The 13,963-nt window shown below is 39.0% G+C and overlaps 1 protein-coding gene across 1 annotated transcript; it reads left to right on the top strand.

Annotated features, from left to right (window-relative positions):
* The first annotated feature begins 240 nt into the window (after positions 1-240).
* Positions 241-13,646, top strand: ADNP2 (ADNP homeobox 2). The gene is made up of 4 exons (XM_009700329.1): positions 241-370; positions 1,927-2,046; positions 6,007-6,096; positions 10,632-13,646. Exons 2-4 carry the CDS (start codon positions 1,939-1,941, stop codon positions 13,644-13,646), a joined length of 3,213 nt encoding a protein of 1,070 aa, XP_009698631.1. The 5' UTR covers positions 241-370; positions 1,927-1,938.
* The last annotated feature ends 317 nt before the right edge of the window (positions 13,647-13,963 follow it).

Here is a 13,963-nt window from a genome sequence, read left to right as displayed (position 1 = left end):
CTGTCAGCTCTGTTGTTACCAGCAGTGGACCATGGGGTTGGTGCACGTAACCTGCTATCCTGGAGGGACTGATAATAAAGCTTTAACCAGAGACTATACAAATTCCCAGTTGACTTCACTTTAAAAAGAAGATTTTACACCTCAGTTTTACCCTGTGGATTTTGATAGAATGACAGACTAGTTACTCTGATTTATTCCATTCTGTATAGGTTCCTGTTCCACACCCACCTCAATGGTATCAGAATGTCTTCCAGACTTCTTACCGATAAAAAATACTAGAAAACAAGACTAGCATCTGTCAAATGGGGCTCCCTCCCCATTTCTCTCTACACACCTTTCCTTTGGGGGGAGAAGAAGAGAAGAATAGCATGTGAGTTGTTTGAATTTTAATTAAAAATCCCCTCAATTGTATGCTTTGTACATAAGTTGGTTTTTTGTCTTCTTTTTCTACTCTGTCATCACTCAAGGTGTTTTTGTTGTTTTTTTTGCTTTTGGTGATGGTTAGCTTGTAGTGTCTGTCTTATGTGGGAGGGGTTTTTGCAACTGTTTACAGGAAAGTCTTGCCTTCCAAGGCGAAGATTTCATGGTGACAGGGATCTTGCTTTTTTTTAAGTACAGCTTTTCAAGACATTCAGGACCATCAAGGCTGAAGTACTGCTTAGGGATTTTCTTTATTTTTTCCTTCTTGTTAGAACTTGTCCTGGATGGATGAATTGTTTAGCAGTAAGGACTGGGATCTTTTAAACTCTCCTGGATCTCTGCAGCTATTTAAGAACAAAGAAATATCTGTGAAGCTCCCAGTGCCCTTTCCCAGTGCGGGGTAGTTCTGTTGCATTCTATGCCCATTTAAGTTTCTTAAGTCTCAGTCTAAATTATGTGTTGCTGTAATCTAGGGAGGAAGTGATAAAGGCACATACTTCTAAAGCTAAGCCCATGGGGATACCTTATGATATACTGGGAGCTGAAGATAAGCAACTCGTGTCTGTAGCCCAACTGCATGGGGAGTGGTAAAAGCGTAGCTGTTGGGGATGTGCTAGACCCTTCGTGGTGCAATGTTGTAGACATATGGGCAACCAGACTGCACAACAACCCTTCAAATAGATGACCTGCAACAGATAATCTGTTTTTCTATAATCTTGCTTTAGTTGTCATCCTCTTCTGTATGCTGGCCTCCAGCTATCGCACCTTGCTGGAGGGAGCAGGGTAGGGTATAAACCAAATTCTGGGGTAGGGGAAGGCGATAGAGCTATATGCACTTTTTCAGAGGAGACCTAAAAGCGTATGAGTGTTAAAGTGTCCCACTTCAGCACCTTAGCTATCAGTGCCATACAGTAATTAAATTTTATTTCTACTGCATTAATATTGTAGTAGCTTGTTTTACGCGAAGGTCCATGTCAGCTTACAGCAGCAGAAACTTCTGCGGGAAATTTAGATTTTGCTAGCAATCATATTTTAAGCATGTTCATACATGACAAACCAAATTATCAAAGAGACTTCTCATCTTGACACTAACATTCAAGGTGAAAGTGTTGAATTATTCCTTCCTAAATGAGATGATAGTAATTTTCTGAATAGAACTTAGTAAAATTCTGGTGTTTATGTTCTTTTACAAAAAAAACCCACAGAAGACAGTGTAGCTGCCATATAGACACAGAGATCTGAAAGAAAAGGTTGGAATTTTGTTTAGATAGGAGAGAAAAAATGTAAAGGATTTTTTTTGTCCCCCAAAATCAGGTTCTGTTTCCTTTAAGAGGAAACAAGTGATTTACTGGGAAATATTAATGACACCAGTTCTTGGGCTTAAGGCTTTTGGGTTTTCATATTTAAGAATACATTTTTCAGACTTTCATTTTTGTTTTAATGCTGTTAAATGCAGGTGCCTATGTTCAAGTATTCCATCACTTTTTTTTTGTATTTCTTTTTCAGGAAAAGTGCAAAATGTTTCAAATTCCTGTTCAAAATCTTGATAATATCAGGAAGGCTCGAAAAAAGGTGAAGGGCATTCTTGTGGATCTTGGGCTTGACAGCTGCAGGGAATTGTTGAAGGTAAAGCATTTGAAATAATGTAAACTGATCTGAAACGTAAACCCTTGAAAAATGTTTCACATTTTTAGTGTATATATGATACTCCTCTGCCATAGATCTTTATGATGGGGTCTTTACTTGAAGGATTACTCATGACTGACTATTCATATGCCAGGCATGGAATTTAGTGGTTTAGTTCATAACATTAAAAGAAAATGTTACTTCTCAACAAGATGTGTTATAGATGATGCTGTACGTTCTCTGCTAGTAGTATTTCAAGAAAAAGAAACAGTACAGCTTTAGGAAAAACACCACAGGCTAATGAAATGTTATTTGTGTGCTACACAGCAACTTTTTACTTGTCTTTTTGAGTTGTTGTTCAGTTCTGCATTTTAAAAGTGTACTGGAGCAATCAAGATGAACCTAGTACCATTGTTGCCACTTCCAGGAGAAGGTATTGTACAACAAGCAAGAGGAATTCACACCATCAGATTAGCAAGCCAAATACCAGAAAAAGTGCAAATGCAGTAATGCAGCTCAGTGACTGTAGTGTATTTCAGTATTCAGTAAACAGTAGTGTATTTCAGCCAGCTGGTATACAGGCTTTTTTGGCTGTTCAGTTATGGTCATGACTTCATATTGACCATAGTCAAGAGTTTGGATTAATTCTGTATGATGGGACTAGAGTAAGTTAACTCTCTGTAGGGATGCTATTGTGTCTTTTGGTGGTGTTTTTTTCTGAAGCTGTGTAAGTAAATGATTAGGGAAAAAAAACTGCTTAAGATCCATGTGCATAACTAATTCTGGAACATTCTTGGGTTTTGCAGTTGATCAATGATATATCTAAATAAATGTCATAAGAGCTCAGGGAAGAGTGAATTTGTCTAATTTCCATTTTCTTACTGTTTTTATTGTGTTGTATATTTTTTTGTAATTAAACCTCTTAAGTCAGAAGCTGTTCTATCTTGACCCTTTAAAGTGGAAATGTTTTGATGATGCCAGTTTTTTTGCTGTGAAATTGATTGCAATCTAACTTTTTGATTGCAGTGTGGGATTCAATGGTGAATGAGGTGTAAGGTGTTTTGTGTTTTGTTTTTTGTTTTTTTGGGGGTGGCGTGTGTGTGTTTGGTTATGTTTCATTTTTAATAAATGGTGGTGGGGGACCCAGCGAACGCTTCAATTCTGGAAAAAGCTCTGTGAGATGTGGGGGAAAAAAAAAACCCAGCAACATTTTAGTGTTTTTGCAAATAATTCTCCCTCAACCAAGTTCTTAACTTCAGTTTGTTTTTTTTCCAGGTAATCTGGGGCTGGTTTTGGTATAACTTTAGCAGCAAGAAGAACTTGATTTGTACTTGGGTCATGATGATGGTATTTCTTTTTTTGGTAGAATAGGGTGTGTGATGTCTTAATAGGTGAGAAGTAGCTTAAGTGTTTTGTTTTTGGTTTATGTTTTTTTTTTTAATTTTTCTCAGTATTAAGATTGATTTCTGGACATTGTCCTTGTGAGGAGGCTGGACAATTCAGGAAATGGTATGAAATGATATGATACAAACTTGACCTGCCATCTGGTCTTAAAATTGGTCTTAAACTGTTCTAAATAAGGTATGATAACAGACAGTAGTCTGTGAGGAAGGTGAAGGAATTTCACATACAACTAGTATCTCTTTGTAGCTTGGAGGGCAAATGGATTAGTTTTTAGGCTAAAAGTTCTGATTTGATCTCTTCTGGGAAGAAAACTTGAGCCTTTTGTGCTAGATTACTAATTGATTCTCAAAGTAGTACTTCTAAGTACACTGTAATGTCAGAGGCTTTTCTTTAGTAAACTATTTTAGCTTCTTTAATCTATTGTGATCTTTCAGTCTTCATTTAAACTGAGTGTTTTATCTTTTTCTTCTGGAAGACAGTGATAGTTTTAACACAGAGGAGAGAACAGTTCTTAGTTTTGAAATGTTTCTCTCTTAACCTTAGAAATGCCCACTCTGCATCGGGTTTAATGAGGCTTCTCAGAGGGTTTTTATTTCCTTCTTTTTACCTTTCCCTTCTATTTTCCTCCCCTCGAAGTGAGAAATGTGGGAGGAACATAATAAGTTAGCCGAGCAAAGCTTGCCTCTGGGACATCAGCCTGGATCTCTGTTTAAAGCAAGAGTTCAGAGTACCCATTTGCAGCACTGACTAATTGTCCTGATAAGAATGGTTATCTTTCTTTATCAGGGAATATTTCCCTGTAGGAAATAGCTGGTTCAGCAACTATCATACACATTTGGCTTGTGGGACTCTGGTGTTTAAGTCTAGGAGCCTCTCTTGGTGGAGAGTACTCAAACCAAAAGCAGAATGTGTTTGGGATAGGCCATAAACTTGAAGAAAACATTTTTAATAGTGTATAATTCAGTCTGGTGTGTTTGGCTGAAGAATTGTTAGTAAATCTTGAGTCTCTTTGTTTTCTCTATCAAACATATGTAAGAAAAGCATCGTGTTCTCTAAGGCTGTGAGATTTCTCTTGTTCTATGCAAGGGTTCTTTCTAAGGTGTTTTTTTTTTAAGAAGATTTAACTGAAGGGCAAATAGATGACTTATTCAGTGCCTAGATATTGATTAGAATGGAAGGGGTTGGTTTGTTGCCCTCAACTCCTCAGGATTCTCTTTGAGGAAACCTGAAGGTTGAAAAAGCTAGAAAGCTTCTTGCAAACTTAGCTACATTTTTCTTAAATTATGGAATAATTTAATTTAAATCAAATTATCACTGGCATGACCTGCTGGCTCACTGTAATCTGTTACACACACAGGGATGCTGTGGACAGGAGCCTAGTGCAGACAGAGCCTGCATTAAGTAGGATTGTGTATTTGTTTGCTAGAGGCTTTGTTTCTTTTTGTCGATCAGTATATCCTGTGTTGCTTGTAAATGTCACATAAATATTGCATAGATCTTGTTTTTACCCACAGACTATTAGATTTATGAATTCCACTTCTCTTTGAAGATGATTTAATCTTAAATGGTCTTTATTACCTGCTTCTGCTCTTCCAATGGAGTTAGGTGCAGAGGTGAAAACATCTCGCCCTCTCTAAGCATCTTGCAGAATTTTGAGTGAAGAGCAGTTTGTGAAAGAGAAGGAGAATGTGAGGGGAGAAGCGGTGCTGGTTTTCTGTGGGTTAAGCCTGGATTTTGTAGCCTGTTGTTTGATCTAAGATGCTCTAGTCTGCAGTTGAAGCTAGCCTGGAGTCTTCAAAAACACCTAGTAAACAGGAATCAAGTTATTTTTTTCACTAAGTTTGTGTTTGGATATGTGTAGGCTTCAGAAAATTGGAGAGGAACTTAAGATTTTTAGAGTAGTAGCTGGGTTTGGCTCGAGGAAGATAAACTGCTCTGATGGGATTGATTAGAAGGATGCTATGAGGAAAGTTGTTTACTCTGACATGGTTGTTCCAGATGCGATAATATTGTTGCTTTTACAGCTTGAGGAAAAATACTGCTGCTCTTTGAGATAAGCTTCTGGGAATGTCTTCATTTTTCCAAGTTAAAAGCATAGCAATGCTATGAGGATTTAATGCTAAAACCTGTTGCAAAGTAAACCATAGTGGTAAGTTAATAAATGGAAGTAAATAGTGAAATATTACAGATTTAGGAGGAAGAAGATAGAGGGAGAATGTATCTCTGTGTTCACTGTGAACTTGGCTAGAAGTAGTGGAATTAAAGTGTAAATATTTTCATTCCTATATTATTGTCAGTAACTATGAAGTGTTCAGAATTCCTCCTATGTTATGAGGCAGTCATATGAACAAGTATTTGAGGTAAAATAAATCAGAGAGGTCGAAGAAGTAATTTCTTTGAATGGAGTTTTGAGACTTGTATCCGAATACTGTATGGACTTTCCATTCATACTCTGTTTGTGTGGTTTTTCCTTTTCCTTGCTCTGTAGTGAGACTATTTTTATATTCAGAACAGACTGCAAAAGCAGGTTATTTCTTGTTTTCTTTTTTCTTTTAGAATCTTAAAAGTTTTGACCCAGGTGAAAAACACTTCTGTAACACTTCATGGAGTGATGTCTCTCCTTGGGAGTCTGTGGGCAAAAGGAAGGTAAGTATGTTTGTGTTAGAAATTCTGGGTAGATGTGCATGTGGAGTCACTGAATTTTATCACTTTCAGAAGTCCTGGAAAAGTTAAAATACAGCTTTTTTATGTTAAAAAAATAGCTTTAACATCTGTTTTTGAAGTACTATTAATCAGGGAATAATATTTCAGTTCATCTGTGTTCTTCCTTGTAATGCAACTGGTTATAAGGATTATATATGCTGTTTGCTGTCTTTAAGGATGCAACCTTGGACATCAGTATTTAAGATGTCACACTAACGTTTTGCCTTTTTAGCCTAATCTGATGTGTAGTCTTAACATGCTCTTGTATACAACATGCTTCTTGTTTCATTGGAAGGGTGAAAATGTGATTGTGTAGATGAGAGTGGATTAAGCTGAAATTATCATCAGTGGCGTGGGATAGGGTTGCAGTGGAAAACATATTCCAGTTAGATTTGTGTATGTGAAACAGCTTTTAGTTCTGTATAGCTGGAATCTTGTGTGAAGCTAGAATCTACAAGAAAGGCAGGGTTGAGATGAACAAACCAAAGGATTTCTGTAATTTTACATTTTAGCAAGTTTCTAAGATGCTATGTAGAGCATAGGAGTATATCCAGAAGAAAAGGTAGTCTTCTCTCAGTCTTGCTGAAGAGTCTTAGGGCTTCTGATTTCTTCCGTGAGGACGACCTATCAACAGCATGTAAACAGCAGTGGGTCTGCTCTTTTAATCCTGAATCAAAAGGTAATGGTTTAGAATAGTGTGGTGGTGGCTTGCTAGGATTTTTTTTAATCTACTGTTACTGTCTTTAAAACAAACTGACGCTGCCAAGTGCAAGAGTTGCATTTTTTAACAAAGCTCTCAACATACAGACTAACCAAAGAAAACCACTCAGTCTTTGCCTAACTGTCATTTAGTAGAAAGTGACCCCTCTCACCCTTCACCCTTCAGGACCTTTGTCTGCTTTGTCCACTAGTTCTCCTTTCCTGAACTTGGGTTCATACGTTTAAGGCTGGAGTTTCATCTGTTTGCATGAATTTGTGGATGAAAGAGTAAAATATGACTTGTTGTTTGGTTAAGCCTGTAGAGACAGATTGCATCTAGCCTGTCAGTGCCACTTCAGATAAGGCTTACAGTTACCTTCGGTCAAGACTACCTTTAGTTTGGACAAATGGAATAAATCCTTTAATGGTTATGATGCTCTTTCTCTCCCTGCGCCCTCCTCCCCCCTCCCCCATTTTATTTCTTCTTCATGCACATGGAAAGCTTCTCCTTTTATCAGATCTCCTGGCTCTAGTCAGCATGTTATCTGAGCTCTAGCCTTGCTGATTTTGTCTTTTTTTGCCTTTTACACCTTCTGACTAAAGAAATTCAGTGTTGGAAGACTTTCTGTGTTAGATGAACAGGGGAGGTTCCCCCTCTTCCCCAGACATGAAACGGGGAAGAAGAAGATGAAGACAGAGCAAGTGAAGCTTCCTGTCTAAAACTTAAGATGGAGGGGTTTGGTTTTTTTTCTGTCTTCCTTTCACAGTTCTTTAGGAAAAATGATTAGTATTTCGGTAAAAAAGGAAAATAACTGAAAATCAGACACTAGAGAGGTAATCTTCTTTCATCCCTATTGTCTGGAGAGAGAGCAGGCAGAGAGACCTGATCCCTTACCAGAAGGGAGAAATACAGATCCTGATTCAGCTAGTCAGCATGACCAGTCTTATCTATATCTGTCCAAAAACCAAGATTGGAATCTGATAAACTTCAGTATAGAGTTTGTAATGTGTTGCAATGGAACAGATTTGCCAAGCTGTGTCATTTGGATACTAAACTTGCTTCTATCCATTTTCTTTAAACAACCATGGTTCCTTGATATATATCGTTCACATATCTTGGCATCATGTTGCCTAGGTTTGGGAGAAAAGAAGTTGGTCCTTCATGATGTTCTATTCCGAAGTTGTTGCTGTAAGGGGAAAATAAGTTACTTGAGCTACACTGGAAACTCAGTAGGCTGGAGAAAGATGTCTACTCAAATGAGTTGATGGTTTTTACCATTAGTACTATTTTTAAGGAGACATAATTCTGGAAGAACTTCAGTTTTTGGAGGCTATTGTGTCTTTCTGCTTGTCTCTAGGTTGTGGGGAATGTGAGACTACACAGCGGAAAGTGTTACTGCGTTCTGGGGTATGTTCTTTGGAGTAGGACTAACCGAGTTTTCATAAATGCCTCTAATAAGCCCTTTTGGATTCCATTTGTACAGTTTAGGGTTGTGTTGGTCAGTCTCCCAAGATGCTTCATTTTTTTTAAGTGGCTTAGAATTCTTATTTTGTCAAATTTTCTATAAAAGTGAGATGCCTTTAGTAGACTGTAGTAGCACTTGCGAACATAAAAAGCAGTTTAGGTGTGTATGCAATGAGAACATGCTGACGAAATGATTTTCGAAGCTGTCTGTGTGGAAGAGCTGTATTTCATACAGAAAACGTCAAAGTAGCAGACTTCTACATACTTCTGTTCTGCTGAAACAGAATTTTTTTAAAAATTTTCTTGTTAGTTGGTTGTTTTTTGAGGTAAGTAGTGGGATTGTAGGATTTGTCCTAATTTGATAGAACTTGAGGTACAGAACATTTCTTTTGCTGAAGTCTCACAATTTTTACCTCCATCAAAAAATAAATTATCTAAGAAGGCATGGAACATTATTTCCCCGAGACTTACCAGTATGCAGGTACTGGGGCAGTTTCTTAGTGATATACTGCAGTGCTTGTTTGTATAAGAAAGAAAAACATCATTACTATGGAATAATACATTACTTCAGCACTTGGACCACTCACTCGAAAAGTGGAATATTCTCACTGCACCTAACAACAGTTGTTCAGACTTGGCAGCAAGGAAATACTGACAGTGTATTACACTATAAGTTTATGGGGATGGAAAGACCCAAACCAGAAATGGGGTAGTGGGGGGGAAGTAAAGAGTGTATGGGCCCAGTATTTAAAAGCATATAAGCTTTTCGAAGCCTCGGACAACCAGTTAAAATAAGCAGTCAGCTGTCTTTGTCACCTGACTTCTGCAGAAGTAAGGCTAGTGAGGTGCAGCTTTTAATAATGGTCTGTATGCCTCATTAGTTCAGTAGTTGAGTGGCTTTTGTCTACTTGGTGTAAGTGAAGCTGCTTCTGATTTGCTGTGGTGCTGTTGATGAGCAGCTGAGACCTGACATGTAAAGAGTATGAGTAGAGTATAATTTACTGGTACCTTCACAGTGTGCTCTTCAGCAGCCTTAGCCAGCCAGTGGCTTTATCTGACTCAGTCTTTTGAATTCGAAGGTTAGATTTTGGTTATCATAAGGAGACGTTCCTAGTATTGCTAAGAGATGACACCTTCATGGCTGTACGAAATGACAAAAAAAATAACTGCACAAATTTTTGCTACAGTTCTTCGTAACGTGTCTATGGTGTATGTGGGTGATCTAGCTAGGTTGAATGCTGTAGCGGTGGAACAGTTTGTTCTCTTTGGATGGTGTTTCATAAGAGGCAGAAGTCAATATGGTGAAAAACACATCTGAGGGAAGAGACAAGTTTCGCTAGATGTTTGAGAGTGCAGATTTGTCACCTGGGTGTTGCTATGGCTGATCCTGTAGTTTTTGGCAGGAGCTAGGGTTAACTTCCTAGGAAGTTGGTAAGAAAAAATGGTTGATGGGGCTACCAGTTTTTTGGAAAGACCAAATAATGTTCATATGGATACAAAAAGTAATGCTGTCAAGTGACATGTAATTGAGGGAGCAAACCACTGTTTAGTGGAAGATAGGTTTATTTTTATACAGTGAAAATATTTTTCTGAGAAGAATCTATGTGCTCTATAATAAGTCTGCTAGAAGAAATTTCTTTAAGAAATTACTGTGATGGGATGTTCAGTGTGTTGAGATAACATAAAGAGGTCATTGCTGGTTTATCATAAAAGAGGATTTTATTCCTTTCTCTTTGTTATTAATCTGACTCCAAAACAATGTTCTTAAATAAATTAATCTTTTGTGGCTTTGCTAGGAGAGGTGCTTTTGGAGATCTTTCAGTGAAGGGAAGGGTATTGAAGTACACAAAACAACCCCACCCCTTCTCCCTTCTCTCTTTTTCTCTATTAGTAGATAGGAGGTGGCCCTGAACTAAATAAAGCATTAAAAGTGTTGTACTAAAATGGCTGCTATTTCTAATTGCTAAGGCTTCACCTCCGATGTACAGTGGCAATACAAATTCTTCTTAGCTTGTTCTGTGATTCCTATCTTTAAAAACGGGCTTCAGAATTAGTTCTTGAGAACTGGAGTAGAAATGAAGTCGCTTAATGCTTCTTAATAAATTATAAAGAAGCAAAAAGGCCACAAAGGTTTCTCCCTTTAAGTGTGTCATCTTTAAATCTGCTTTTCAAAAACAGAAGAAACTGAGAAGATACAAGCTGTATGTCCAGTGAAGGCATTTTTGACACGTGATAGTGCAGACTTACTTTCAAACAGGTAACAGGGATTTAGGAACTGGCAGTTTCTAAGTGGATGTTTTTGTTTTGTTTGCAGAGATACAGATCAAAGCCGTACTGCTGTAGCTTATGCAAGTTCTCGTCAAAATTGCTTACTTCATTCAAGAATCACTTGCACCGTTACCATGAGGATGAAATGGACCAAGAGCTGGTGGTTCCTTGCCCAAAATGTGCATTTGCTTCTGATCCCAAAATAGTGGGAAAACATATCCGGATGTTTCATTCATCTAATAAAAGAATACAGAACTATACAGTCAGCATTTTGGATGGCATGAAACAATTCAGGAGTGACATCATAAACTTTACATGTCTAAAATGTCAGTTTACAGACACATTGTATTACAATATGAAGAAACATGTGCTGATGAACCATTTTCAAAACTTAATAAGTACGTATTTTGGCCAGAAACCTGATGAAAGTAAAGAGAATTCTATTGAGCACTACTGTAAAAAATGTAATGCTTCTGCAAACAGCCAAGATTCTTTAATGTATCATGTCTTGACAGCTGAAACACACCGAGACTTGGAGAACAAACTTCGGTCTGTGATTTCAGAACATATTAAGAAACCAGGACTCGTGAAACAAATGCATATTGCTCCAAAGCCTCCCCAGGGTGTGGCAGCAACTGCTCCATCTGCAGGGCCTGCCGCTGCCCCAGCAGGTTCCGTCACAGCTCCAGCTTGTGTCCAGCTTGCATTTCCACAGAATAGTCAAAACCAGAGTGTGGTGCAGCCAAAAGCAGTTCCAAGCACAGTCAGATCACTGCCTGTTCCAAGTGCCTCTGGTAGCCTTCCACATACAACTTCTGCTCCAGTTGTTAGCCCGTCGCACGTTACTCTTGTGTCTAGTAATCTTCCTGTAGGTCAAAATAATGTTAATATTCAACCATCACCTTCCCAGCCTATCATTGTTTCCCATGGGCTCCCCCTTAATCAGTCTGTGAGGGGTGGACCTATTCCTCTTCATCATTCTGTTGGGACCGTAAGTAGAACTGTGCCCCCTGCAGTTCTTCCTCTTAATCAGCCTGTCAGGCCTGGGCTCTTTCCTGTTAATCAATCCATTGGTACTATAAATGGTCCAGTTGCAGCTGGAACACTACCTGTTACTCAACCTGTCAGCCCTGTGAATCAACCAGTTGCACCGGGAGTCCTCCCTGTGAATCGACCGGTTGCACCAGGAGTTCTCTCGGTCAACCAGTCACTTGGGAATGTGAATAGACCCATTGGTCCCAGGGTCCTTCCTGTGGCACAGACGGTTGGGTCGGGTGTTCTCCAGCTTAATCAGCCTGTTGCCCCTGGGGTTGTTCCTGTTAGACAGCCTGTCAGACCTGGATTTCTTCAGCTTAATCAACCTGTTGCCCCAGCAGTTATCCCAGTAAATCAGCCAGTTCAGTCTGCAGTTTCTCAAAATGCAACTTTCTTGACTGCAGGTTCTATACTTAGGCAGTTGATTCCAACTGGTAAGCAAGTTAATGGGATACCTACCTACACGCTTGCCCCAGTTTCTGTGACATTACCTGTACCTCCTGGTGGTGGAGTAGCAGCTGTTAGGCCACCACAGGTGCCCATCCAGCTGATGCAGTCTGGGACAGTAACTCAGTTGTCCCAATCACTGGCTGGTGCACCCTCTCCTCCAGTGGTTTTAAGGTCTCAGAATATATCATTGCAAGCTTCCCCACCTGGTCCTGAAACAAGTCAGGCTGTCAGACAGGCTAAGCAGTGGAAAACTTGCCCTGTTTGCAATGAGCTTTTCCCATCGAATGTCTACCAGGTGCACATGGAGGTGGCCCACAAACATGGTGAGGTAAAAACGGAGCAAACCTTGGAACCTGACAAACTTGCAGCTTGTGCCCCCTTTCTGAGGTGGATGACAGAAAAGACGGTGCGGTGTTTCTCTTGTAAATGTTTTCTCTGTGAAGAGGAGCTCATGAAACATCTCTTGATGCATGGCTTAGCTTGCTTGTTTTGCACAGTTACTTTCCATGACTTAAAAAGCCTTGTGGAGCACAATAAAACTACACACAATGGGAAAAAGCAGTTACATGCGGATTATAGCAACAGAGGATTTCAACTAGGTAATGATGCTCAGGGTGACCTTGTGTTTCCACACTTTGATTTCAGTACCGTGCTACCAAAAGAAGACATTGGTGAAAGAGAAGTACATTTGGCGGTGCTTGCTGGACTAAATTCAAGGACACTTGTCCCTGTTTACATCAAAGTGAAACCTCAGATGGCAGAAGTGAACAACAGATGCAACAAAAAAGCGTTAACCTGTCCCTTTTGCTTTGGTACATTTGTTAGTAAAGAAACCTATGAGATGCATTTGAAAGAGCGGCATCATATAATGCCGACGGTGCATACGATTTTAAAGTCTCCTGCTTTCAAGTGCATCCACTGTTGTGGTGTGTACACTGGAAATATGACTCTAACAGCTATTGCTGTACATTTGCTCCGTTGTAGAAGTGCTCCCAAAGACAGCAACTCGAGTGTGAAGATGCAGCTTGAGCGTACTGAGAAGAAAGATCTACTGTTTGTGAATGGTGAAAAGCATGATTCTGTGATACTGAAAAGAAAGCAATCAGATTCCTGCTTTGTTGCAGAAGACCAAAGGAATAAGGAACAGCAGCCTCTGAACTTAAGTACTGGCATAGCTCCATCTCCAGAAATAGAAGCAAATTCAGGGGTAGTGCCTTTCAAACGACAGAAGGTTAATACTAGGACTGAGATGAAGAAGCTTCCTGTTAATGAGGATCTTCGCTTTCTAGCAGTAGATCCTAAAGAGTACGATCACAATTCGTATGAGGCTCAGAAACAGTTTTTAACAGACTACTTTCACAAGAGGCCATATCCTTCTAAAAAAGAGGTGGAATTACTTTCCTTATTGCTATATGCGTGGAAAATTGATGTTGCATCGTTCTTTGGAAAAAGGAGGAATATATGCTTAAAGGCGATAAACAGTCACAAACCATCTGTGCTGCTGGGTTTCAGTATGTCTGAACTAAAAAATATTAAGCACAGTTTGAATTTAAGAGATGAACCATTAGATATGTAAACAAGCTTTTTATAACAGCTAAAAGCAATCCATAATGGCATACTTATCGATTTAGCAGTTTATTGTATTATTTGTTTAAACTTGCAGACTGGCCTGTTGAAGGGTGCAGTAGTACAAAAAAACCTTGTTCAGTTGTGACTGTTATTGTGAAAGGCACACGTAGTTGTGTATTTGAAAAAGCTAAAACCTTCAGACAGACATCTGGAATTTGTTTTAGCTTTTTACTTTTCCTGGAGTAGTGGGTTTTTTTGCTTTGTGGTTTTTTTTTTTTTTCTTTTTGTTCCGTTTCCCTTCCTTCCCCTCCAGGCTCCCATTAC

This window comes from Cariama cristata, unplaced genomic scaffold (assembly GCF_000690535.1).
Source record: "Cariama cristata isolate BGI_N322 unplaced genomic scaffold, ASM69053v1 scaffold2590, whole genome shotgun sequence".
Taxonomy (NCBI): domain Eukaryota; kingdom Metazoa; phylum Chordata; class Aves; order Cariamiformes; family Cariamidae; genus Cariama; species Cariama cristata.
This window is presented reverse-complemented; position numbering and strand designations above follow the sequence as displayed.

What these genes read in the sequence shown, in the direction of transcription:
- ADNP2 (XM_009700329.1), top strand. Translation starts at nt 1,939, where the DNA reads ATGTTTCAAATTCCTGTTCAAAATCTTGATAATATCAGGAAGGCTCGA. An exon ending in GCTGCAGGGAATTGTTGAAG is followed by an intron (nt 2,047 to 6,006) that starts GTAAAGCATTTG and finishes TTTTTCTTTTAG; the next exon opens with AATCTTAAAAGTTTTGACCC. An exon ending in AGTCTGTGGGCAAAAGGAAG is followed by an intron (nt 6,097 to 10,631) that starts GTAAGTATGTTT and finishes TTTTGTTTGCAG; the next exon opens with AGATACAGATCAAAGCCGTA.